The sequence below is a fragment of the Typopeltis vanoorti genome, chromosome 23 (assembly GCF_054136105.1).
Source record: "Typopeltis vanoorti isolate ZY-2024b chromosome 23, IOZ_Tvanoo_1.0, whole genome shotgun sequence".
NCBI classification, from domain to species: Eukaryota; Metazoa; Arthropoda; class Arachnida; order Uropygi; family Thelyphonidae; genus Typopeltis; species Typopeltis vanoorti.
This window is the reverse complement of record NC_143571.1, coordinates 48,790,859-48,818,852: the sequence shown is the minus strand read 5'-3', so window position 1 is coordinate 48,818,852 and position 27,994 is coordinate 48,790,859. Positions and strand designations below refer to the sequence as shown.

The 27,994-nt window shown below is 34.3% G+C and overlaps 1 protein-coding gene across 3 annotated transcripts; it reads left to right on the top strand.

The window, feature by feature from the left end:
* The first annotated feature begins 1,898 nt into the window (after positions 1 to 1,898).
* On the top strand, positions 1,899 to 26,439 carry LOC150093832 (uncharacterized). Of its 3 annotated transcripts, none has more exons than XM_090413036.1 (2): positions 1,899 to 2,297; positions 25,364 to 26,439. In XM_090413036.1, the coding sequence occupies exon 2, from the start codon at positions 25,429 to 25,431 to the stop codon at positions 26,305 to 26,307; it is 879 nt and encodes a 292-aa protein (XP_090269162.1). In that variant the 5' UTR covers positions 1,899 to 2,297; positions 25,364 to 25,428; the 3' UTR covers positions 26,308 to 26,439. The 3 variants fall into 3 exon arrangements, with proteins under 3 accessions (XP_090269162.1, XP_090269163.1, XP_090269164.1); XM_090413037.1 differs by lacking the exon at positions 1,899 to 2,297 and adding an exon at positions 2,972 to 3,095; XM_090413038.1 differs by lacking the exon at positions 1,899 to 2,297 and adding an exon at positions 9,122 to 9,282.
* The last annotated feature ends 1,555 nt before the right edge of the window (positions 26,440 to 27,994 follow it).

The window sequence follows — 27,994 nt, the reverse complement described above, 5'->3', positions numbered from 1 at the left end:
AATTAAAATGCAAATTTAATTTATTTATCATCGTGAACAATTTTCTATGAGAATGCTTGATTGTGTACAGAAGTGAGTAATTCGCCTAACTGATACCCCTCCTCCCTTACCGTGTCCCTCCAGTCACTTTCCCATAGACGTTCTGTTGTTGCATTATGTTTCTTCTAAGATATTTTCATAGGCACTACTCTTTTAAAGTGGCTGTTCATATACAAACACAATTTATTCATATACAAACACAAGCAGTTGACAGTCAACACCATTTACAGTTCAACTCTAAACTCATCAAACCAACGTCTCATCCTCTGTCTTCATTTCCAATATCTCTACTCTTTAGAACAGTCTTCCTTGAATATTGAACAATATTTATCGTGGAAGAATAATATCCTTCTACGATGAGCCTCCGTAGCTCGGTCGGATACTTTTCGATTGGAAACACCTGGATATGAATCCCGTCTAGAAAGCAAAGAACCTTTATAAGGACATTTTCAACTGAAGGTGAGTTAGCTGGTCTCATACAGTGATGGCAAAGTTTTTCTTCCTAGAAAACTTTGGTTTTCCAAAATAGAAACTCTGGTTTTCTATCCCAAAGACAAATAAACGAGCCAGAAAATACGTGCAGTTAACAGACTTGCATTGGAACCATCTTATCCATCGACTTTTGGTTTGAATTTTGATGACCGACAATAATATATTGAACGCCCACAGTTCATAGAAACGGGTTTGGCAAATTGCCAAGAATAGTCAATTCATGCTGAAGAGGAGAAAGAAATAAAGGATCTACCAAAACGCGAAATCACGTGGTTTAGATGTAAAATTTTCCAACTGTTATAAAAGCCAAATAGCTTCCAATTTAAAAACCACAATGTCCGTAAATGAAAAGCTAATTTCCCGACGTGTAACAATAAACAACTCATCCCACACAATATAGATCGATTACCCTATTATCGGAATGGACTCTCCTTCTTTTGACATGCGCACAAGTGTCGAAGGGTCTCGCATCTGTGGGCGCACAGCATGTGCACCTACGCGAAAAGGAGGATAATAATTAACAGTGAATATTAATGTAATTAAAGTTGCATTTGCAATTACTACGTAATTTTAGTATATGATATGCAATGATAATAACAATATTATATGTGATCATAGGTTGTAAGTGGCAAGAATACAAACCGAATTTCTTTACTTCATTTGGAAAGGAATGACACCCTGGGCGCTACACTTGGCTTGGCACAAGTGTTGTTATTCATCTCCCTTCTTATCCCTTGCATCCCCTGCTATTTTTCTGCAAGTCAGGAACATTAACACTAATAAATAATATAGTCACGAATAACTGATGATGCAACTAATATTATCTCACAGTAAAGTATCGCAACAGAAGCCAATTTATAAAAGGCATTTACTATTGAAAAAAAAAAAAACGCCCCTTTAGATTAGTTCATAATAGATGTCTTTTTGTAAGTCAGTTCAATGTTATTAACACAAGGAGGAAGTTCCAGTGCCCTGGAGAGATGTGGCAAATAAATATTATTTGTGGGACCCTAAGGTTGCAGACAGTTGAAAGGAACTGCTTGATTTATATTCTATCCATGCTCGGATGGTAGGTGAATACTTCATTAATAGAGCTGCTAATAGTGCTTCCAGCATTGTTACTCACTGGACACTAAACATTGGTTCAAAGGTAGCCTGGAGATAAGTTTAACAATCATGTCAATGGCAGGTGGCTTTTTAAAAGTGTAAAGTTACTCTCTTTCCGTCCATTGCGTATTCAGCAAGGCGTGTCAGGTGGATCGGCACGGCTACCGGTGTAGAACGCCACAACAAGGAGACTAGTCACGTGACTAACGAAATGGAGGAAGCAGTGTCCTGCGTCCGCAAACCTGACAGCATCCAGTAGCTGGTAGCGAAGGCTGTCTGGGCGGATGAGGCTTAGTAGCTCGTTGTCTTTGTTTTGTCAGAACCGGACTTTTTTTGTGTTTTTGAGAGAGAGAGAGAGACCGGCGTTGCGAATGGCAATAGTATGGTATGATACAGGAGATACAAGTTTCATTCTATTGAAAGTGGCAAGAATAAAAGTATATGCTGACTCTATTCGATGTACTGGAATTTGTGCTTCGGAATGGTAATCAACTTTAATTTGTCGGTTGCAGTGGTGGCTAAAGCGACACATCGGAGGACAATATTAAGATCTCCTATCACTAGCCAAAAGACGATGTAAATGATCACTAATGTTAAGCTATGATGTAATATATGACTTCAAGCTGAGGCATTTAGTAACATGAGGATGTCATAAACGGGTAAGTGAATGCAATTGATTGTATAACAAGGATAATTTTAACTTCAGCTACATTAAATACCAATTTCTTTTTTTCTCTCTTTTTTTTTTTGTGAAACTAAAAGTGTATTAGAAATTAGAGTATCAATATCGAACAACGTTCAATTGTCCCATCCCCCACTTTCTGGGACTGAAGAATTTTCCAAGAATAGTCAAAATATATGAGTATGTCATCGTTCTGCTAGAATTTTAGTGCAAATTAGAGTAAAAACTAAGTAAAAAAAATTTCGAATTCCAAAAGGTCGGTTAGTGAGTCTTCCTAGAAAGCATCGATAACTGACTAAATATTTCAGAACCAAATCATTTTTTTAGAAACAGAAGAAAATATTTGTTAATTAAAAATATAAATTCTGGGATCGCATAGGGCAAGATATAATTTGCTTTGTTTACAAACAAGGTTATGGATAAGTCAAAAGGCTTGTTTAAGTTAATTTCAAATGTTTAAAAATTAATTTTTATTTATTTATTTTACATCTTATCAAAATGTCTACCAGGTTTCACGTTGCAGTTCGCGCGTAATGCGATTAAATATATCTATCACAGCTAAAACTAGGTTGTGTGTCATGTGATCTTGCTATTCTTTACCTGTTCACAATAATTGAATTTCAACTCGCAGAGCAAGCGTGTAGAGTCCAATACGTTGTACTGTGTTACTAGATCAGACACGTTTGGAAATGACGTGTGGACTTCGTGTTAAGCTTACCAACCTTGAATGACACTCTAGCACGTAGAGGCAGACCGAAACAAAACTCCAAGATACGTAAGTACGCACTTTAATATTTAATCACTATTAAGTATTAAAATGTCACTTTTTAAGTAACATACTTAATAATTTTAAATAATTTAAAAGTCACTTTCAGACATTTCAAAACATGCACGTACACATGTGTTAATGGGATGTACCAGGAAGATTGCTTGTGTAAATTGTATACGTTTCTCACTAGGGTTTCCTTCATTTGAAAAAAAAAAAAAAAAAAAAAAAAAAAAAAAAAAAAAAATGGAAGGCTGTCGGGGAGGTGGTAAAATGCAAATCTCTACAAGGGAAGACAAGAATGGAAATCCCAGTTTAGAGAAATTGGGGTATCCTTCACCAATCGACATCTTTTAAGATTTGTCCTCGAAAGCTTCGACTGGTTAATGATAAACATCTCGCTAATACAAATTCTTTTATTGGTTTATCACATCGCTCTAATTACATCTTATGATTCATGCAATCAATAAGTGCAGTTTCCAAACTTGATATTAATTTTTTAATTTCTTCTCAAATGTAGATGAACACAGCAACCTTCCCTGCAACTTTCCAGGCACTGTTAATTGGCTGTAGACGTTGTGAACTTAACTTCGATGTTTGCTGTTTCTTCATGTGTTTAGTTGTTAAGACTAAACCGTCTACTCTCTCGATACTTAACCGGTTCCCACCTGGGATTTTCAAGGTCAACATCACCGGCAGTAGCGAGTCCTGAAGCTTTGATGACTTAATCTCAGAAAATTATGTCACGTTACTTACCAGGAAGGTTGTTAGCCTCTTTACTAAATTGCTAGTCTGGTTATTGGAATCCTACTGCGTGTTCAATGGTTTCCTTTCCATCTTGAGGAGTGTTACGGTTCTCTCTGAGTGTATTTTTAGCTTTCAAGTGGCTGACTGGATGTATATAATAGGTAGAATTACTTTTAAGCATATGGATTGCACTTAAGAAGCATAAAAACTGAGGTCCTTATTATTTTTATAGCAAATATACACGTGGCGCGGCAAGTACATATAAAATATTTCAAAAAGTTCTTTTTACATTTCAAATATTTCGAAGGTCTTTCAGCGCTTAAAGCTTAAAAACAAGCTTGCACACAAAGTTGTACTTAACAAAACCAAATTTGAGCTCCCAAGTGTTAACTTATCTTGAAACAGTATGGCATAGATATAAAGTATCGATATTCAGCGGGATCGTTGGCAAAGGATACTCACAGTGTAGGCAACAAACGAACGCAGAATTGCCGAGAATATCATGATAATATTCTGGACACACACGAGAGTAAACTTTGGAACAATCCCATAGCAGGAAATTCAGTGGAGTAAGATTGAAAGATTTCGGTAGTGACTAAAGAATGCATTCTCTGCAATCGATTTCATGATCGGGTAATTTCATTTTAGAGGGCGTCAACATTTTGAATGAGTAGTAGCCATCTTATTGGATAAGAAAGTGGGCCTGTTCTCTAAAATGTCTGGTATTCACTATATTGTAAATAACGTTTGTTTTTGCAGTGTTAAAAAAACGTAGTCTCCTTTTGGGATACAGCTAAAATTACGACTGTTAGGTGTGCGATGAAATTTGTGGGGAAATTGTTTTAAATAAATTTATGAAATGTTTAAATTTTAAAATGTTTATATAAATTTGTGAAATTTATGTAAAACAATCATTTATAAATAATAATAAATCTTCTTAACACCTGTTAATTTCCCAAAGGGAGTAGGCAGTACGCCTTTAGCCTTGATTAATTTCTGGAAATCAGTGGGCAGTCGGTCTCCACGCCTATCAGTCACCGCTAATGGCTATCAATGATTTTGATAGCATATTGAGACGAAAGTATGACAAACAGCAGTTGCCATCTCATGATTTCAGACACTGCTACCATCTCATGATTTCAGACACTGCTACCATCTCATGATCCTAAGCCCTAACCTGCATCTATCTGAAATAGCATTCATTCTACATCGAATTTTCTGCGTTACGGAATTAAAAATCCGAGTGTCCCGAAGAATTCCCTCCCCCACAAATACACACACTTGCATCTGCCAAAAGATCAACTAAGTCGGGAAATGGCTGAATTAAAGGAATAGGAGAAAATTTCTCTAATTCGCTACTAGAATCGAACCTATCTTTCTTCTTGTGGTTTAGCATTAACTAGAAACGTTGCTACGAGATTACAGGCAACAATAATTTTCAAGATGATATTCCTTGATTTTTTCCTTTTTTTTTAAACATTTTTGTAACAGAGTCACAGAAGATGTCTAGCTTTGATATTTTAAAAAAAAAAAAATCATCCAAAATAGTAATGAATAACATAAATCCGCTGTATTTGCAGGTCTGTAAGTACAGCGGATTTATAATTTCAACTTATAAAAGTTGTCATAAGCCAAACAAAGTTCCTTTACTGAAAGATGTCTGGATATCTAAAGTCTCGATTTTCAAAGTTTGTTGATATTATTATAGGCCTGGAGGATTTACTCGTACTGAACATTATCGCAAAGGTAACTCAGGCCAGAATGTATTGTAGTCATTCTGTCGGTAAAATGCTTATGCTCTAAAAGTGTTGGCCATTTCTTTTGTTAGATTGAAAAGTATATTTTGCTTGATAAGAAATACTTGTTTGAATTCATGTTTTATCCTTCTGTAAATAAACAAAAGTTTGAGAGTGAAATATCTTCATGGTTGACCTCTTCGTACGTAGAGAGTTATTGACTTTATTTCCCAAACTGGTTTCGACAACTGAGTTCTCGTCGGTGGTATAGCCATTGAAAGTTAAATCAATGAGAAAATCATATTTCTGAGATATTTTTAAAATTCATTTCGAACATTAGTTAGATGAAAAGTCAATGTTTTAATGTATGAAAACACGGCTGTTTTCTTTATGAACGTGAACAAATTCGAGGAACCGGATAGAAAAACTTGATAATATCTTCCAGTCATCAAAGGAGTGGGTTGAAACTCCGATCTTCAAATTCAGTAAATATGAGAAGACTTAAGCTGTTGCTTTTGTACACCCTCTGTCCAAAAAGAAACCGAACTTTTCGAAAATAGAAGAAACTAGTGGCGCCACCTGTTGTATCTTTTTTTGTTGAAAACGGCAACCTTCATTAGTGTTGTGCCAACTGTTTATGACATTTGTTTCTTTAGAAGCCGAGTTATAGTGCCAAGAGTGACAGTGTTTTGACGAACGGTCAGAAAATGAGTTTCCAACAGAGAGCTGCGTTTGACTTTTGTGTGAAACTTGGTAAAAGTTTAACGAAACGCATCAACTGCTTCAAAAAGCATACGGTGATGAATGCTTATCCCGTACTCAAGTTCACGAATGGTTTAAGCAATTTCAAAGTGGTTGTGAGAAGCTTGAGGACGACGAAAAGCCGGGCAGTCAAAAAACTAGACTGAGCGAAGTTAACATCCAAAAAGTGCTTGATTTCATCAAAGAAAACCCGAAATCGTCCGTGAGATTGATTGAATATGAATTGAGGATTCCAAAATCAACTGTGCACAACATTTTCACCGAGAGTTTGGGCCTTCGTAAACGAATTCGCGATTTGTTCCCCACAAGTTGACTGGACACCGCAAGAACCTCATTAAAACCCCTCGTACTGACTCAAACTTCCATGATCGTTACTGGTGACGAAACGTAGTGTTTTTGAGTATGAACCCGAAACAAAGCACCAAAGTGCTGAGTGGAGACCACCAAGAGGGGCAAAAAAAAAAAAAAAAAAAAAAAAAAAATCGCTTGGAGAAGTCAAAAGTAAAGACAATGCTGATTTGTTTCTATGATTCCAAGGGCATTATCCAAAGAATTCATTCCGCCTGGCCAAACGGTCAATGGTGAGTTTTATCTCGAAGTTTTGAAGCGAATTGATAGCGAGAATTCGTCGCATATGGCATTGAATATCGTGACGACCGACCGTTCGTCAAAACACACTGTCACTCTTGGCACTATAACTCGGCTTCTAATGAAACAAATGTCATAAACAGTTGACACAACACTAATGATGGTTGCCGCTTTCGACAAGAAAAAGATACAACAGGTGGCGCCACTAGTTTCCTCTATTTTCGAAAAGTTCGGTTTCTTTTTGGATAGAGGGTGTATATACGATGTGAACTTTCTGAACATAACATCGTACTTTAGTTTTTAAATTGGCATAAAAAGACCCATTGTTTTCACTATTATAAAAACGAATACAAAAGTTACAATAAACCGCTACACAGAGACATGCCTATACTTGCATCAGGAGGTTGCTGTTCCTAGACTTTCAACCAGAAATTGGACCTAATCACACCGTGGGCATGGATGTTTATGATTACCTTTAGGTAGGAAAATGAATTTCATCGGTGTGAAGTGGCTTGAAAAAGTTCCATGTTTAGTCTCTAGAACATAATTACTGGTATATCTCGGTTACTTAGCTGGTATCCGGTTTCTTACTTGATTACGTATGTGCTCTTCAGCACTGATTCGTAAATTTTTTCTCTCTTCTTTCTTTAGAGGTTTGTTTGCTGTATATGGACACTGTTAATGAGGTGTGTATGGATGGGAAGGGAGCGAAGATAAAAATTGGATGATAGACTCCCGATAACAATTAACATGTCCTAAGAAAAATACGAAACTAGTAATGACTTATCAGACATGCATGCGCGATTGACAGCAGTCGAGACCTGTTGGTGACCTTATAATAATCTTTATTTAGCAGTGAACTTATTTTTTTAAAAAAGGAGGGCTTATAATGTATGTCAATAGTGCAACAGTAGCAATAACACCGAGATAAAGATGCGATAAAAATAAATCAACGTCAATCAAGCGGTAAAAGATATTTTGTAAGAAAAAATACAAATAAATACTTCAAAGCGTACCGGACTAAGTCATTACAGAACAAACAAGGTCAGACAGAAAAAACAATTCTCCGAAATAAAGATTTAACAGAGCGCAACGCAGACAATATATAAAATAAACTCATCAAATCAAACATTAGACAACAGCACTGCTTTTATTTTATTTTTAAGCAGAGCTATCGTTTGTCATGCCATGGAATTGCATATTAGTTCTTGGAATGCGAATACGAAACTACAGAACTTGAACGTCATGTCAATCCCGGACGTTGAAACACCCGTTTGGATATAATAATTGACAGTATATTTTATGCCGTAATTTGATACAGATTAAGGGCAGGCGAAAGAACGAAAGAATAACTTGTTTTACTTGATAAATATTTCATTTTAGCTGTTTGTTAACATTATTATATTATGATGATTAAAAGACTAAATTATTTGTAATGATATTACAAATCCAAAATGGCATATTAAGGAATATTATTCAAATTAAAAAAAATGAAGTCATTTTTTTTAATTTGAAGATCTTATTGTGAGTATTAAAAGACATATTCTAAACTCGATTAACAGTTTAATAACCGTACTAAGGTTATTATTTACCTGTAAATCATTGAAGAGTCGAGCATGTAAACAAAGTACAGCCTGTTCGCTTGGATCTAATTGCGGGCGAGACAAGCGCCACTCCATGGAGGTCTGAAAATAATAATAATAATAATATACAACGAAAATATTAAATATCTGATTTGTTTACATTTTTCTGTGTGTGATAATAATAACGCCTAAACATTTTATTTAAAAAAAAAAAAAAAAACTCCCAGCATGCTCTGTATGGATATCATTATTGCGGCTTGTAATGCCAACAAAATGCGCGGTTACGAAATAAATGACTATAACTGTATGACTAGTAAAAGATTATTTTTTCTTTATTTCTCCTTCTGTAAACATGTCAAAAAGCAGACTGCGCTGCATGATATCAATCATAAGCGTAACGGAAGAAAAGCCATTGCTAATAGGAGCTTCGTTATCTATGAAACTAGTCCACATTCAAGGTCTTTGGAAGGCTGTGATTTTTTTTTTTCTTCACATCTCACGCTGCGGTCAACAGATAATCAGAAATACACCACCAACGTTTGTTTTAGACTGTCTTATTATTCGGTCTACAAATAGCTTGTCTCGAGGGATTCTCAAACTGTTAGTCGCTATCTCCGTGGGATAGCTAACCTCCCACAGCCTGGCTCTCAAGGTATTTATACTAAAAACAATCAAATACCCCCCAGAAATGTCAAGGATATGCACGAGTTCTTTTTTTTTTTTTTTTTTTAAGATTCGACAGACCGTTTCTCTTCTTTGAAGAAGTAGGAAAGGTGGATCGTAAGTGCCTATTTTTTTTTAAAGAAAATTAATTTAATGTTTTATTGATTATTAGTTAAGTGTTCTAAAAATCATCGTATTTTTACGTATTGTGTGTGGGACTGTGATCTCTTTTTCAGAAATCCCTAACTTGGTGAATAAACGGCACGTATTTGTGACTGGTTCTCCTTTCTGCAATCAGGATCAAATTAAGGGCAGTACTATCGAGCCTTCAGGGGATTTTACTTGATTGTCTGGTACTTAATCCGCACACGATGCCAATAGGATAAACAAGCAACTACCTTAAAAGAAAGTGTTTATAAAAATTGAATAATAATAATAAAAACTGCTATGGAAAGTAGTTTGCAGTGTGCTTTGGTACGATTTGCACATAAAATGCAGAAGGAAAAATGAGATGATCGTGCCAGTAGTGTCCGGCGCCTGTGTGCAAAACTTTAGTTGGAGTCCCTATACCCCTCCCCCAATAAAAAAAAAACACTTTATAAAAACGTTATTTTTAATATTTGATGCCAATAAAGTGAGTACAGCAATCCCTCAATTAGTGCGCCTAATGCGTTCTTTAAAACAGGCTCATTAATCGATAACGCACTAATCGAATATAATAACCTATGGGGAAAAGTATAATTCGTTCCTCAAATTTCTTTTTTGAACCTTAATTTTTTTTTATAAAAGAATTAAGGTATGTCTCAGGGCCTAGTTAAAGAAAAACCAAGCTGAAAGACAATAAAACATATTCAGAATATAAATTTTATTATTCTACTTCTTAACAAAGAATTGAGCTAACGTTTTCGGAGGGCATACAACCGCCGGTTTGGCCCTATTGCCTCCTCTGCAAATTTTACTTCTCTCTCCATCAGGGTCAGCCTCCAAGCATTGCTGCTTAAAAGCTTCGATTGTACGAAAAATATTTTCAAATTGTTTCTGTGAAATCTCTTTTGGCTGACTATCAGTGGTTAAATTTTCTTCATATTCTTCGGCATCTTCCCGCTGTGTATCTAAATTTAGCAGGTCAGAATCACTCAATTCTTCAGAATGAGATTTAATTAACTCTTGGACGTTGTCACTGAAGGGGAGAAAGAAACGAAGGACGTACGAATTGATCGCCAACACGCGAAATCACGTGCTTTATAGGTAAAATTTCCCAACTGTTATACAAGCAAAATAGTTACCACTTTAAAAACTACAATGATCATAAAAAGAGAAGTTAATTTTCCGACGTGTAATAATAAACAACTCATCCCAGAAGACGGATTGATTACCCTATTATCAGAATGGATTCTTCTTTTTGTGACATGCGCAGAAGTGTCGAAGGGTCTCGAATCTGTGGGCGTACTATTGCAGACGACATAAATTTTGGCAGTAAAAATTTGGAACATAGTATATATAGTGTACATGGAAGTAGTGTAGTATGCCATTAAAAATAATTTTGTAAAATGTTTTAAACCGGTAACTAAATTATTTCTTTCTGGTGAGTGATTTTTTGAAATAGTTAGCCATAAAAATGTATAGATAAAAAATTTTAAAAATCTGTAACATTTATTTTTAAGATGTATATAGGCGCACTAATCGAATTTGGGTATCGAAAAAAAAAATGACGCACTAATCGAAAACGCACTAATCGGGGGCTCATTAATCGAGGGATTACTGTATTTCATTTTAAATTTTATCTCCTAAATAGGAGGGCATATTTTTAAAGTCAGGAGGGCATATTTTTAAAGTCCTTTTATATCGGAACACACGTCGCGTGTGTTCCGATATAAAAGGATCAAACTTTTCTAACATCTCAATGCATTTTAAAAAATTGCCATTGTTGCGATCGTAAAGTTTATTACTTTTACCACGAAGAGCTACATTTTGTTTGCCTAAAAACTGTACTACAAAAATTCTTCTCTTTATAACTTCATACCAACGTTTCCTTTCATTATCTAAAATTGTTTGTTGCAAAGAATCAATACAAGTTTTAATTTTTAAGGATGTAATTAATTCTGTCCATTTTTTGTAATTATTCAAATGATTTAAATTTTTCTCATGCGATTCAGGTACATTGCAAAATGTTGCCTATATTCTGCCGATAACAGCAGAATATAGAATAAAGTTAAAAATTGCATCAGATTTTCTTATATACGTTTAGAGCAAATGCGAGCGTGAACAAGGTTAAACAAATTCAAACGCGCGCCATCCTGTAAACAGTAAACTCATGCAATTCAAGTTTTTACTTGTTTACGCTGAACTACTTGTTAGAACTAGGATCAGAATAAAATAAGATCTTAAGGAATAATAACAAATAAGTGATTATAAATAATTTGTTTAAGACAAATCTATAAAATATAATTAAAATTGAAACAAAAATGTAATTTATTTTGATATAATTAATGAATAATATTTTATTTTATTTTAGTATTTCCTCCTCGCCTGAAATCTTTGGCGACTTTACTATCCTGGCGCCTGTGTGGGTCGCACACATTACACATATTGCCGGCGCGCCCCTGCTCGTAATTCTTGACATTTATAAGCTCACTACAAGTGTTGAATGTGCAATTTGGTACTACAGAATGCCTTACACTGAATAATTTGGAAATCAATATGAAATGTTTTTCTCTCTTTAACTTTGTAAACATATATAACAGTTTATGAATGCATAAATTGTGCGATTTTTTACTTTTAAGGTATTATTACACATTACATCTAATAATTGTGGAATTGGATTTGCTCTTTGCGAAGGAAAAACCGGATTTCCTGGGAAAAAAAAAAAAAAAAAAAAAAAAGACCAGCTAATTCAATCTCTGAGAAAATGATTACAGAAATACTGTAATCAAATCGGAAAGTTATTATCTGTTACTGTGAGTTGAGCTGGTTTCGAGGCTGTCGTGGCCATCCACGGATAGCCTCAGGGGCACGCAGACTGCCGTGCTAACTTTAGGTTAGCATTATGAGGTAAAAAGACGGGAACGAAGTTAATATTCAGGTCAGAGCTGTGAGTGGCAAATTTCGAAGAAGGCCACCTTATACTTCGGGTGACTTTCTTACCAACTCACGCCACTCTATCATAAAGAAGTTGTGACCACCAATGCCCTCCTCTTTAGTTAGATATAAAAAAAGAAAGTCTAAGAAACTGCCGTTTAAATAACAATAGTATACAAGAAAGGCAGTTTTGACATGTGAAACAAAATCAGTGGTTTTAACCATATGACATGTTCCCCCTCCCCCCTTTTTTCCCCATAACCTGTTTGTTTATATGTAACTAACTTTATATGTTGTAACATGCCTAACTATTATTATTGTTGTTGTTGTACATGTTAATCGGCAACTGCAGAGTAACAGCTACTAAGAAATTATGTGCTCCTAAATGCGCTTCTCACGAGTTTGATAACGATCTCTGACTATACAGAAACCTTAAGTATTGTTTCGAGCACGCATTACGCACACATATGAGTCATACTAAAAACGGCACCTTGAACACACACAACGAAATAGATTACATGGATAATATGCATTGTGTGAGTATGTGTCATTTACTGTAGTAATTGATTATTATTATTAGACTCTAAGGTCTAATAATAATGTTGTTACTAATAACAACAAAATGAAATGAACTCCAAATTGCTATCTAGCTGAATGTATCACACACACACACACACACATATATATATATATATATATATATATATATAAACCATATCCACGTACTTCGAAGCTAAGATTTTAAATAAGTTCTTTACCATTATAATCAATTAACAACTTCTCTAATTATTTTAGGGATAATTCACATATTCGTTGCAGTTTGCAAATACCCAGGTGTGCATATATTACGAAAAAGTTTAATATTCGCTGTTATTAGTGATTCGTTTTCATTATGAAACAAGTTACTTGGTTTAACGCAGTAAATATCCGGCCTATCATAAACAAAAGTCTGCACCTAAGAACTCTGACTTCCCAATCTCCTGTTGCTCGAATATTAGAACCAATTTCAAAGAAACTATAAAATATTTGTATATAATATAATATAATCTAGTACCAACATTCTTTCCTCATTAAACTCTTTCCATTGTAACCTTCTGTCAAGAATAGTCTCCTCTTTCCTTCCCAGGTGTTTTCTTGATTTCTTTTATTGTCTCTAAAAACTTAGTGTTTCTTATAAGGAATTTTCTTCTAAAGGCGAGAGAGATGATCTCATACGGAGGTGGAAGGAGTTTCCGCTTCCATCTGTCTCACATCTGCAGACATGGAGGGTTGTTCATCCTGCTAAAAAGGCAAACCCGCCAGGAGAATACACGCAATGAACAGGCAGTATACCGGCCTTATAGCCTTAGTTGCTTTGGCCCTAATTTCCACTAAGGCTACGAGGGCCGGTAAAAATCACAACTTTAAAAATTCCCAAGTGGAGTACTCGTTTCGTTTTCTTCTTTGTCAGCGCGTTGTAAGAGCAAACTCGTGGCTACATCTTCATTGAATGTGACCCTATTGGGTGCTCGCAGAATATCGCACAATATCCAAATGAATTTGTGCCAAAACCATTTCTTAAAATTCGCATGAAATTTGTTCTCCATATTTCAACGAAGCAATAAATAACCATCATAACATTTCATCCTTTCTGATAACTCTTCAATCAGAAAGGATGAAATTAGTTCCACCTTTTTAATAAGGACCGCAGAAAAATCGAAAAAAAATTGCTTTTGTTTTTCTCGTATTAATGGATCCATTTTCTAGTCAAGCGTTTTAGAAAGAACTGCGCTAAAAAATATATATATATATATAAAAATTCCATGTGACATATTTTTATTTATTTTATTTCATTTGTTTATTGTCTTCAATTTATTAACAAAGGAGCATTTTTTAAAGTCCCACTAGTGTTTTAATTATATTCAGGTAAGATTCAAGTCATTCTTACAACATACGGGTACTCCCCATCGAAGAAAATTGCAAATATAAATGAAAACTAAAATAAAATTCTGCTACTTTCATGACTTGTGTCACTAAATTTAGTGTAACAGCGAACCATTTTGAGGATTTATGTACACTATATGTACTTTTAATATGTAATTTGCAATAAAAAAAAATCTAGATTTATGATTGTTTTGTAAATGTAACATGATGTTCGTACACCAGTTTCTTTCTACTGCATGCATTTCTGTTTCTGATTTTATTCGCACTATTCAGCTAAACTACTACCCGATGTTAGTGGTTCACGGGATTAAATAAGCTAAGAGAAAAATTAAAATTTCTTTTTTTTTTTTAATAACTTATAACTTTTGTAACTTTATAAAGTAATTCTTCGTTGTTATTACGTGAAATACAGACAGACGACCTTTTTTCGGTCGTCGGTAATATTTTGTTTGAAATAAAGCGTTTTCGTGTGTAATATAATAATGTCAATAACCTGGTCACTTCAACATTAATTTCATCGGGATTCTAAATATTTACCTCAGCTGGAAAACGAATAAACGTTTTTTTTCCCCTTCATATATGCTAAAATAATAATAATAATAATAAAAAAAACAGACGTCATTTGGTGAAGAAAAAGAGTGAATTCACAAATGCTGGAGGGGGGGGGGAGAGGGTTCTAGACTTTTAAATTAGAGTTGAATAACTTAATTAAAACGTTATGGCATGCTGGATTTCGAAAGGAACTGCAAACACGCGGTGTGGAACGCTCATTGCAATTGACTCTGCAACATTAAAATACGTAAGCCAAATGTCATTTTTTTTTTTTTTTCCAGCAAAAAAAGAGGACGTCGCGGACTATCATGCACGGAAAAAGACAAATGTACGCAGTGAAATGGAAGTGTAGTAAACGATTTTAGTTCCGTGTTTTATTTTCATTTATTTAAAATTTATTTGATGGCGATTCGAAAAACATGAAAACAATATATGACACTGTCCGATTAACTATTTTTTTTATTATTATTATTCCTTTCGGGAAGTCAACAAAAACGTAGCGAGATTAGTCAAATGAAACGAATGCAGAAGTTGTGCTAATACTTCCTCACAGCTGTTTACAAAGGTCGACAGCCCTTTCGCCAGTGTAATTTTAATTGTTTTCTTGAAACTTGTCTAAGACAAGTACGAAGAAGCCCGTTGTTTTCTTCCGCTATCCTTCTGTGATACTTCAAGCATTTCTATTAATTATTCAACCCTGTAAGGCCAAAATATCTGATGATCTGATTATCTGCCACTTGCTGTTGGCAGCGGTTTTCACCAACTTCCGCCTTCAAATTGCTTTGACGAGTGCTGACCTGCAATCGAAACATACCGATCGATTATCAGGTGACATTTACCGTTTCAAATGTGTATTGGACGTTTTTCATTACCGAAATCGACGCCCTAAGAGAAATGCAATTCCCAATATATATATATATATATATATATATATATATATATATACTGTATACATATATATATATACTGTATATATATATATTTTTTTTTTTATTTTTTTTTTATTGAAACCTTATTTTTGCTGCGAAATAATGGATTTATAATATCCTCTATTTCTATAAGTTAACATAGCAAAGTAACATAAACTCAGGTCAATTTTGAAACTCGAAACGTTTCAAAATTGACCTGAGAGCTTAACTCGGGTCAGTTTTGGTTAAGGTCGGTGAAATCTTACCACAGTACTCATATATTCCGAAGGTTTATATTTTCATATGCTCTAAGATCAATTTTGAGACTTTTTAAGTTTCGAAATTGTTTATTTAAATATGCGATTACATTTTTGCTATGAAGGATTTTATTTTTGACATCTTTATTAAATCATCTTTGAAATATAACTTATTTTATGCTTTTTCAAGTAAAATGTGTATGTGAAAAATAATGATATACTGTGCAAAATGCCGAGGGGCACGCCAGGATCATTTTTTTTAAAACGATTTAGCCAATTTTGGCGCACAGGTCAATGCACACCTTTAAAAAAGGTGGTTCGCCGTCCGTGATTAGAGGTCCTTTCTTTCTTTCTTTTTTTTTCTTTTTATTATTTTATTTAATTAATTAATTTTTTTTACTTATGTTCTGCAGACATAATTTTGTTTTGCTTGTTTTTGCCTGTGAACTGGTTGGAGAGAAACCTAAATTGAGATGGATCGGCAATTTTTTTCTTTAAAGTTTAAATACCATATCCTATTAAAGTTCCTCCATCTATAGCGTGTTACACATTGTATAATTTCGAAATATTTTGTCCAATTTTATCCTTTAAGTCTAAATGAAACAAAAAATTGAGATGGCTTGAAAAATTTTGTTTATACGAATTCCAGATATGGAATATGAATAAAATCAATTCATCTAGAATATTTCATGCTTACGTGCGATCTTGACGCGAATTTAATTAGGCACTTGATGTATCTAAAATGTGGAAGTGATCCCGTATTCATTTCACAAGGCCATTTGAGGAAAAAATCATCCAATAAACGAGATTTCCCATAAAATGTATGATGCGTGTGATCACCCAGAAATATTCACGTCTAAAAATCAAGCAACAGAAGTCACTCACATTACAAATGATCGCTATAAGAATAATAAATATGAGTGAATAATAATGATCACCATATCAGACGAGCTTCAACCGTAAATAAAGGAAGTTTGCTTCCACAGAATTCTCCGAATGATTGTGTGAAATTTCTATCGTTTATTTAAAGGTGAAATGCAGACATAACGAACACAGAGATGACACCTCTCATTCCTTTAGAATGATGAATGATTCATCTACCGGAAGAAATAATGTTCCTTCTTCTTTCAGACCTTGCAGCAAAGGAATCTCACACGTAAAATGGAACGCGCGCGTGCCATCAGTGACCCATCACAATCAGAAGCTTACTCATTTCATGCCACGATGCATATAATTCGCGTGCCAAACATTGTACAGCTACTTGATTCCTGTTGAGCCAGAGTTTCTATAAGAGCAAGGTTACAGCCTTTTTTTTTTTTTTCTTTTCCCGGTTCACCGAAACCGTCCACAGAACAGTACTTCCGGGAAATTATGAAATCAAGTGTACTTTTGTTGGGTTTTATTTAGTGTATTCGTTTTTATTTTTCTACGGTCTTGTATAGTGTGCGTGGAATTTATAACTGTAGCTGTCATTCATTGTCCAGGAACGAAATAAAATGCAACTATAAATACATAGAGAGAATTAAAGTTGCATCGCGCAACTGTACATATTTCCATATTAACCAGAAACACAAAAGGAAGCCGATGACAAATGTTTAGACGTATTTCAATATTTTGAATGATTCAGAACGAAAGTTAGGAAATGTATTATTTCACTTCAGCGGAATCCTAGAACTCATTTCATACGGCCAGTCCACACCCACAACACGCGTCACCTCATAAATGTATTTGTCTTGTGTGTTTTGCGGCTAGTTTGCCTGCTTAGCGAAGAAAAAAATCCTTCTAAGAGAAAACCTTGTTACCTATGTATCAGATTGAATTTTTTCCCCACATACGCCTCGATATAGTGGCTCAGTGAAACATTCCTATTATTTTTGTACAACACAAAATTAGTTAAATAAAAGTACCTGGGAATGACTACCGTCATTCCCAATATGATTCTTATTGCATTCCAGGAGCATTTTTAGGAAGGATGTTACAGTACAGTGACAGCATAATCTAAGGATGAACAATCCAAAGTGGTCTTCTAGGGCACTTGGATCAGAATTCCAAGCAAAAAAAGAAATGCTGAGAAACATCAGCTAAATAACAATCCGAAATCATTAAAATTAATGAACGTGTACTATAAAAAAAATTGAACTAAATTAAATTTGAAATATTACAATAACTTACTGAATAATCTAATATTTATATACGGCCACTACAACGCAGGGCTGCCACTCACATTTTTCGAAATTCCCCAGGTAGTAATAACTAGGGCTCGGATTTTTAGGTCGTAAAAAAGTGCAAAATATGCGTCCAAGTATACACTAAAAACATCCGAAATATGCTCTTAAATATGCAAAAAACTCAAACTATGCACTTAAATATGCCTTTATTAATTTATAATTCTGCATGGTTTAATTAAAATATTACACATAAATTAAAAACATAATATAAAATACAAAAAATTGACATTTAAATAGTTACCTACTAACTGACCAGAAAAATGACTTAACTGTTCTTCTTCGCCAATATCTTCTGGTAATTGATCACATTCCCTTTGCTGCTTTGCGGTAAGTCGATTTTTATATCTATTATGAAGTGTGTGACTTTCCAACTCCTTGATTAATGTTTTCGGTAGCTCCCAAGAAGTACACGTTGCATTTTGTCTCGCTAAGCACTGCTTTGCTAGGATTCTGTCTCTCACAGTTTCTGTCTTTAATGAATTAGCTAATTTTATTTTTATACAATTCACTTGTGAGAAAATTCGCTCCACGCATGCAGATGAATGCGGCAGAATAGTAAGATTTGTCATAAAATATGACAGTAAACCATATTTATTATTATTCATGCCATCTTTTATGTCAGTCACTGAATGCCAATATCGAGGAATGGCAATATCTTTAGGAATTGGTAGATCTGATGATACGAGACAATAACTTCTCCACTCATCATCTATTTGATTTAACCTAATATCATCAACAAGTGAGGGGAATTGAGCAACAAGAGGAATAATGGTAGATGGTGACTGGTTAGGGTCACTAGCAACTTTTGGGTCCAAGATTCGTAATTTTGCAACAGTGCTGTCTTCTTCGAAGACAAATCTTTTTTTTATTTGCGAACTAAGTTCCACAAGAACCTTTAAACAATCGTTTTTAAATCTCAGTCAAATAGGTCCAAGATTCGTAATTTTGCAACAGTGCTGTCTTCTTCGAAGACAAATCTTTTCTTTATTTGCGAACTAAGTTCCACAAGAACCTTTAAACAATCGTTTTTAAATCTCAGTCAAATAGAGTTACCTTCGAAAGGGTTTCTAATTAAGTGCGCCATTGCTCTACCACCGAAGTAAATATCATTGATATTTTTATAGTTGTTTTGGTTTCTTGGATCAATTTCTGATAATTTAGCTATTCTTAAAATCTCATTTTTAATGAAGCAACTAAGTAAATTGAGATATTCTGTTGATACATTTAGGAATAGTTGGTGTAACCTGAAATGCTCTGATTGAAAATCTATATTAAGTGTATTTACTTTTTCAAGAATATACTGAAGGAAAAAAAGGATTGGTCTGGTTCCAAGGTCAGTAAGTGTATCATAAATTTTTTGGCATTGTCGATTTTATCTGTCCTTGATTCATTTTGAAAATATAGAACTAATGCATCATACTGTTCTAAAATATTTGATACCACTTTTCCCCTCGGCAGCCACCTGGTTTGAGCAAGTTTGGGAATTTTATGTGTAGCTATATCAGCAGCTTCATGAATGAGTACAAAATCTCTTTGCTGCTTAGCACTGCGGGAGAAGTAGGAGGTTAAATCCTTTAGAAAAGCTTCTAAGTATGAGGATAAAACACTGACTGCATGACTAGCGCATAGAGCAAATGAATGATAAACGCAACCCATCACAAAAACAGATGGGACGTCATCTTTCAACAGTTTCTGAAACCCACTGTTAACGCCCATCATGGTGGAACAGTTATCACTACCAAACCCAATGATATTGCTAAGGGGAATGCCATGATCCAGCAGAAGAGTTTTGACAGCACTGTAAAGACTTTTAGCACTTCCGTTCTCTACACATACTATGTCTAGTAATGCATCAGCTACATCTTTTTCATCTGTATCAAAATACCGTACAACAACAACAGCCAAGATTTGAGTGACGGAGATATCTGTACTCTCATCTATTATAATTGAAAGTGTTTGATTCTTGCATATTTCGGTAAGTTGAGACTTTTCATGGAATGATATTCCATCCTGAATAACATAAGAAAGTTTAGTTTTCTTCATTGCCAACTTTCCTGCAATTTGGCTATCCGGAAATGCTCGTCGTTACAAAATGATCAACATGAGAAAATGGGACGTTATGCTCAGAAAAGAAGCTAGCAATTATTAACTCACTCCTAGCTAATTGTTTATCCTCTGTGACGCTTTCTTATTAAGAAATTGAGTAATAACAGCTGTCGACTTAGCAGACTGATAATTACTTTTATGTTTGGCTGAATCTTTATGCTTTATTAGCGCAGATTTGTTTGCGTTTTTAAATGTAATATTACAACATTTACAGTAACTGGTATCTTTGCTGTTCACGTCTTGCTGCAGCCAATCTTTTAATTCAGAATATTTTAACCAATCTTCTTTAAATGCTTGAGAATACCACTTCTGTTTTTTCTTTGATGGCTCCATATGGTTGGATTGGAAGTACCATAAATATGAAAATAAATAAGAATAATGATCATTTAAACAATTTGTCAAACACTGTACAAGGATCTGTACGATAACACTGCAAGAGGTTGCGCTATATGTATGTAACGATGTAAAACCGGTGTGATAAGAAAGGGAAAACGAAACCAGAACAGAGCAAAAAAAAAACGGTTTATTTATCAGATTTATCAAAAAAAAAAAAAAAAATCGTGAATATAATAGTAAAATATGACAAAAATATTAAAATTCAAACTTTTGTTCAAATTTCCCAAGATTTGGAGAGTTTTTTTTTTTTATTAAAAATCCCTAGGTAACGGCTAAATTCCTTAGAGCTTGGGAAAAATCCCAAGGAGTGGCAGCCCTGCTACAACGATATGCCACAATGTATGAGAAACTGTCACTCTACCGAATGCTCGTCATAACTGTTATAGACAGTTAACAATTATCTCGAAATAAACATCACATACAGTTATTATGTTTCTTTTATCGATATTTATATCCAAATAAATTTATTAAATAACAAATAGTTTGCCTCAGTAACAATTCGTGTTTGATGTGATATAAGTTAGTGATATTAACTTTAATAGCACTCCACATTCCACATTACACTATTTCTAGTGTAATTCATCACACTAGAAATACAAAGCTGCGAAAAACGACCAAAATACTTTTTGTAGTGAAGAGCCACTCTTGGTTTTTTTTTTTTTTTAATAGAGGAATCAGGAATCTGAATCCCTACTTGCTACACTAAACATTATGAAATACTCAGCAGTTTTACCTGAAAAATGATTAAAAACGTGTTTTTTAATCTAAATTTATAATTTTTATTTCAAATACGTACGTTTATAAACCTAAATGCTAATTATTATTTATTATTTTTGTATTCCATACATGAATTCGTTTTCTGTTATTAGTATGATGACGTCATAAAATATGTGACTTTGCTGGTTCTGCATTTTATTTCTGGTCAGTCACCTGTGTAGAATGATGATCTGTTTTTCTAACTTTAAAGTGGTAATAAATACAAATAGCGCCGATAGTCCAAATAACGCGAAAGATTAAAAAAAAACTTAATAGTAATACTGTATTACCGTTGATAACCACATTTTAATGAAAATGTTCAAACTACTACATAGAGAATAGTGACTTACATCACAGAGAGATTAACCTGTTTCAACCGCCAAGATATTGTAATGCAATGCAGAGCCCCCTAAGTAGAGGTGTAGGAACGTTTCGGAATTAGGGTTGCTAATTGCTAAGAGTGCCAGTGGCAGAATATTTTACCAATTTTTAAAGTTGTCCCACCTATAAAAGGCTCTTAGGCTGCAACTTTGCCAAGGGTGCTATAACCCTAGCTACGCTGCTCCTGAGGCCTTGCATGCAGGACCTTCCATTACACCACTGCATAGCTCTAGTGTATATATATATACAGTATACCTGTATTTACCAAATGAATGCAGAACTTACAACAGAAACGTACAGAGAGAAAACACAACAATATACATCATGAGACAAAACATTATGATCACTTACCTAATAGCATGTTGAACCTCTTTTTGGAATAGATAACCTTGCAGTGTCCAAATCTATTGAGCATATTGTCACCGTGTAGAGAAATACTAAAATAATCCCCAGGCACGATCAAGGTGTGTTCAGTGGTATGAGAGGACCTAATAATGTCCATGTGAACAATCCCCCATATCAAGAATTACTGCCTGTTTACGGTCTACCGGCTGGTGGTTATAATTTGGCTCATGAGTGTATATGCGCAAATTTAAAAGTTGACAGCTTAGGGAAGCTCAACAGCTGTCTTGTGGTTTATATATTTCATAGGCTACTTATTTTACGATTTGGAATTGTTTTGGAATTATGGGTCTTGCAACTGTAGTCGATAAGTTCGTTTCGTGTAGTCTCAGGTGTGTAACCTTCATAGCTCTGCCACTGAATTCACTGATTTGTTTAGCCTGTTATAATGTCATCGAAGTTGGCATTCACTTTAGAAAAGGAACGTACACATTAAGAAAAACACACCGGGTTGTGTAACAATGTTCCAATATTCACACACTACATTGGAAAAGGCTATTAATAATATGATGCGATTCGCTGAAGTTTATGGATAGGTTTGGTGAGTGAGCTTCCTGTTCCTTCAAGGTTGATTGATTGGTTTTACCTGATTAGACTTGCATTCGCACGACTGTGAATACATCATGGAATTCGGGTGGACTCATTTCCGAAAACGATTTATTCTGCTTCCATACGTCCCTCTTACTGCAACACGTTATTATCAACAAACAGATCTAATCTTCTACTTGTAACAAATGTCACGACAGAACTTTTAATTCAGTTGTGTGCTTCTGCTGATTTACTGAACAGATGAGCCACTGTAGCCAAGAAGAAAAACAATATAGGGATTGCATAACTGTTAACCAAATGGGTTAAACGCTTGTTCTTTCCGGTGTTATTATGATACTCAATTTAGTCTGACGAATTCTATTACTTGTTTCTCTTATTAACTCCGAAAACGTGTCGAGTTTCGTGCATTTCGCAGGCATACATTTAATTACAGCTGATTTTTGTCGTCAGCAAGTAAACTAACAAAAGCATGGCCATCCAGAAGTACTTCATAACTTGGTAATGTTAGCAAGTGACATCACCATACAATGTAGAGTAGCACACAGAAAGAATTTATCGAAGATCCAAAGATAATTATTTATTAATAATTTAGGTTTATACATATCCACTTCAAACGATAATGATAGAAATAATTTTTGGTAATTTTGATCAAGTTTTTCGTTTATTGTCGTGCATACTTCTTCGTTACGATTTCAGGGTTTGATCTAGGCAATGACGTAACGGAAAAATAGAGAATCCCACTCATTTTTTTTTCATTAAATCTGTGATCCGGAACGACCCTCCTCGCCCTTTTCGCCAAAGACTATGACTTCCAGATGTTCAAGAAGCACATCAACAGATTCTTTCACTTCACTACTTCTCACGAAAGGCGTTCTCGTGCTATTGGTTCGCAGTGCGTGGGAATGATATTAAAAAAAAAAAAAACATCTTGATGCCCTCCAGATACAGAAGAAGATAGATGATTAAAAAAAAGATTAGTATATATATATATATATATATATATTATAAACACATTTCTGTTTCTTCATTATGTGCAAAACACACATTGGTAAAAGTAAGTACATTAAATAATTATTAATATTAACTTTGAGTTTAGATCAGTTTTCATAAAATGTTAATCCTCTAATGCCTTTTCATTCCCCAAAGGGAGCAGGAGGCAATTTTATCTCTTAACTTTTTAGGAAATAGGTAGGGGCCAGTCTATCTCTCACCATCCCTTAAACTGAGTATGTTGTTTCCAGAGCTTGCTAGGCAAGAGGTGATGTCCCAATGCGGACCAGTATATCTCTGCATGTACTTATGTGTTTTTAAGAGTGATTTTGTTTAGTTGTGGAATTAAAAACCCCAGTTTCTTTCTGGAAAAAAAAAAAATCTACTTAACTGCACCGAAAGATTGCAAATTCAGAAATCGGTTAAAAAAAAAACAGGTTTTAGAAAGTTTCTCTAATTTAGAGTTTAAAAATGCTTTTAAAATTAATGAAAAATTAGTAAAACTTCAAGTTTAAAACCACAGTAGCCTTTGGATGCGTAACGTGATACATCCTTCGTTTTGTTTTTGTATTCATAACCTTGCGAATGTACAAAACAAACAAATATAGTAATGAACACAATTTTTTTTTTTTTACAGTGAAATCTTTTGCAATTATCATTTTTACACACTATTTCCACATTTTGAGAAAATTAACGAATGAAAAACATAACTTTCCATTCATTAATTTGATAAGTGTTTTCCGTTAATGTGCTGCTTAGGAAGTTGTCGTGTTAAGTAATTTAACTATTAAATTAAGTAAAAAAATTTTAAAAAGCTTATTTGATACTTTGCTTGAAATAGAAAAAATGTCTTTACTAATACCACTTTTACATTGTTTGGCATTATAATTTATTTTATTTATCTTTGAAATAATAATATAACTTACTAGAGCGTCGAATGTTATGAATATATTATTCATGTCGGTTAATTTAGCCTATTAAACAATTCTTAAGAAAATTATGACCACCCCAGTTTGGGAACTTCCGTTTAGGTAATTCTAAATGATAATTTGGGTATTTTGAATATAATTTTAAATATATTAAAATCATTTAAATGTTGCATTGCCTTGTACATTTCTGCATCATAAGGCTTAGACTACAAGAAGGAAGACATTACAGAATAGACTTGATTCTAGTTGCCGACTAGAGGGACTTTTTCTAGTGTTTTTAAAGCCAGTTTTTCAGAATTCGTCTATTTTTGAAGCTGGCACGTAGTTTTTAATCTAGGAAAGAAAAAAAAAAAAAAAAAACGACCGTGAAGGTCATACTGTTCCCGATAACAGTACTAAGGTTTAGTAACAAGAGGTGGCAGCAGTTGTCTACCACATTCCCGTTCCGATACCTCTAAAGTCGTAGATAGCTGTCATTTTTCGATGACAGCTAAGGTGAATCGCTACCCCAGTTTTGGAATAATTAATTAGGGCTAAAAGAGCTTTACCTGCTTTACCTTCCTATAAGGTCGATAAAAGGCGTTAGAGGATTTATTTATTTATTTTTTTTTTTTAATTTCAAGTTCAGGTCTCTTGAGTAGTTTGAGAACCACTCTTCTCCTGAGATTGTTAAGAACAACACTTTAAATATTCAATTTATGGAATTCTAAATAATTCGAAATCATCATTGTTTTATTTTCTAGAATGTGTTGCAGAAAGCGGAAGAGAGATCAAGACTTCTATATCCACTTCCTTGCTAACCTGAAACATGGAAGAAGTGTATGTGATTAAGCTGAAAGGTCCTAATTCATTATCAACCTCCGAATCTTCTGCAACTGACACTGAGGGAACTCTCAAGAAAATCACCGTGGGTCTTGGATTTCTTCATGTCCTTACCGGTTGTCTCTCTGTGCTTTTCGGTATTTTGGGCCTCTTTCTTGAATTTGAATCTTCCTTTACAGGAGCAGGAATATGGTGCGGACTAGTGTTTCTAGTCACTGGTATTTCAGCTTTATATCCTTGGAAGCTTCGTCAGTGCTTTAGGTGTAGGATGAAAATTGTTTTTGTACTTTCAGTAGCATCCACTTCTACTGCCACTGTATTCTTAATCCTGGGTTTGCTTGGAGTCGCCAACTTTCATTCCTTTCCGAGAATATTTGGTGAGAGTGCTCAGATTTGCGCTAATTCTATCGTCACGGCGTTTATCGAACTGATAGTGTCTGTGATATCATCAATCATCACTGGCAATGCCGTCTGGAAGTGTTTAGGACTAACATCGTGTGGAAACACTCAAGAGACACCGAAACGAATGATTGTATCAACGAAAATCAGCGGGCCAGGCTTAGGAGGTTTAATTGATTCTGAGGTCGTCCGTCACGTTAGTCCTAACTGTGTTGTTTCTTTTAGACAACGCGAAGAGGTCAAAGAGGCCTTAAGGCGAGTGCAGGATTTTGTTAGGGACAGTCACTTTCAGTCTTACGTAGACGATAGCTTCACCTGTTCCGAATTGAGTTCTAATGATGAAAGAGAATTAGGAGTGGATTCTGAAAACTGGAGAAACGAAGTCATGTCGATGTGTCTTCCACCTTCGGTAGCTGCAAATGGCGAAGAGGAAATTCGGGAAGATCGCAAGGAGGTAGAAAGCTGAAGAAATACACCCATAAAAATTCTATATGTTCAATATGAATAATTTGTTATTATGAAAAAAATGATATTTACAAAGATGTAGCATTTTGTTACCAACTAACCATCAGAGAATGTCAATTAAATGAGAAGCTGACTCTGTATGCTTTATTTTCACATATATTCCATTAATGAATTTGCTTAGAGAAGTGCGTATATTAATATCACATACCAATCTCATCTCATATTCTACTTTTTATTTTTTAACTATGAAAAAGAATCATCTTTCCGGCCTGCAATTTATATTTCTCATGCATTTGTTCACTACAAACTGTCTTATACCTCCTCCGTAGCTTCTTTTCCCACACTGCTTGATTTCACAGTTCATCCGTACATGCACAAAGAGTTGGGAGAATGAGGATTTATTCATCGATAACAACTAGTTCTGTCAGGAGGTGCGGTTATGTTTCGATCGGCCGAGCCTCACTAATAAAGAATGATAATAAATCATATAACGAATCAATAAGTGATATTCATGGGATATTTTATAGGAGAAAACTAGGAGAAAAAATTATTTTACCCAATTTTTATAATATAAAATTAAACTTATGAATTATGGCAATTTTTTCTCTGAGAAAAAATGGTCCAACTTGCGTATTCCAATGTCGACTTTGGCCATATTTTATATCCAAATTTAAATAGGATGACAATCGTTCTTCGCCTTCGTCAACCTGTTTTTCAGCATGTATGGGAGGGAGGTCTTTGAAAACATTATACTTTATCTCTTCCTGTGGAAGAGGTTAGTGAGAATTATTAGTCGTTTTATGTTCTATGAAAACAAATTAATTCTAAAACTTTTTTTTTATTGGGTACGTTATTACTAAATGTTGTTGCAATATTATATTGCAATGTATTATTATTATTATATTTTGGCTGTTTGTATAGCTGCAGGTGGTGGTGCCATGGTTACCAATCATCCTCTTTATTCATAAATTATATCATCTTCAAGATTTATGATCTTGAAGAAAAAGATACTGAGAATAAAAAGACTACCTCTCCTAAAGTAAAACAAAGAAAAAACCCTTGTAGCTATTCATTATTTCTAGAGAAATACAATTATCGGCAAGAAATACTTCATTCTAGAGTTCAACATTAATCCAAGAGGATTCGTATTATAATGTAGGCTGTTATTATCAGAAGCTCCATGGTGTCAAAAAAAACCTCTGCCGGTTCTTGTACAACTTACATGGATGGAAGCGGCACAGTAGTCCCATCTTTTTGTTCTAGCCTTTAGAAACTTCCCCAATATATCTCGTAATTAACTTTTAAATACCTCAACTATATCATCCCCCCCCAACAACAACACACATACACACACACTTCGACTGCCAGATTCCACAAAATACTGTACATGTTTGGTCTCTAGACCAGGATTCGGGGCTATGTAAAAATTAAATAAATACAAGAAAAAATATACAAAATTAATAAAAATAGAAAAACATATACCTTAGATCACTCACGATAAATGTACTATAGGTTTACAAAAATTATTTTAGAAGTTAATTAATAGCTTTAATTGCTTCCTACCCTTGCGAAGGGTGGGAACCACATAAATATCACAAATTGAATGATATTTTTACTGATTATAGTTTTACAGGAAAAAAAAAAAAGAAAGAAAGTTAATGAAACTAATTGTAAAGAAAAGTTTTTTC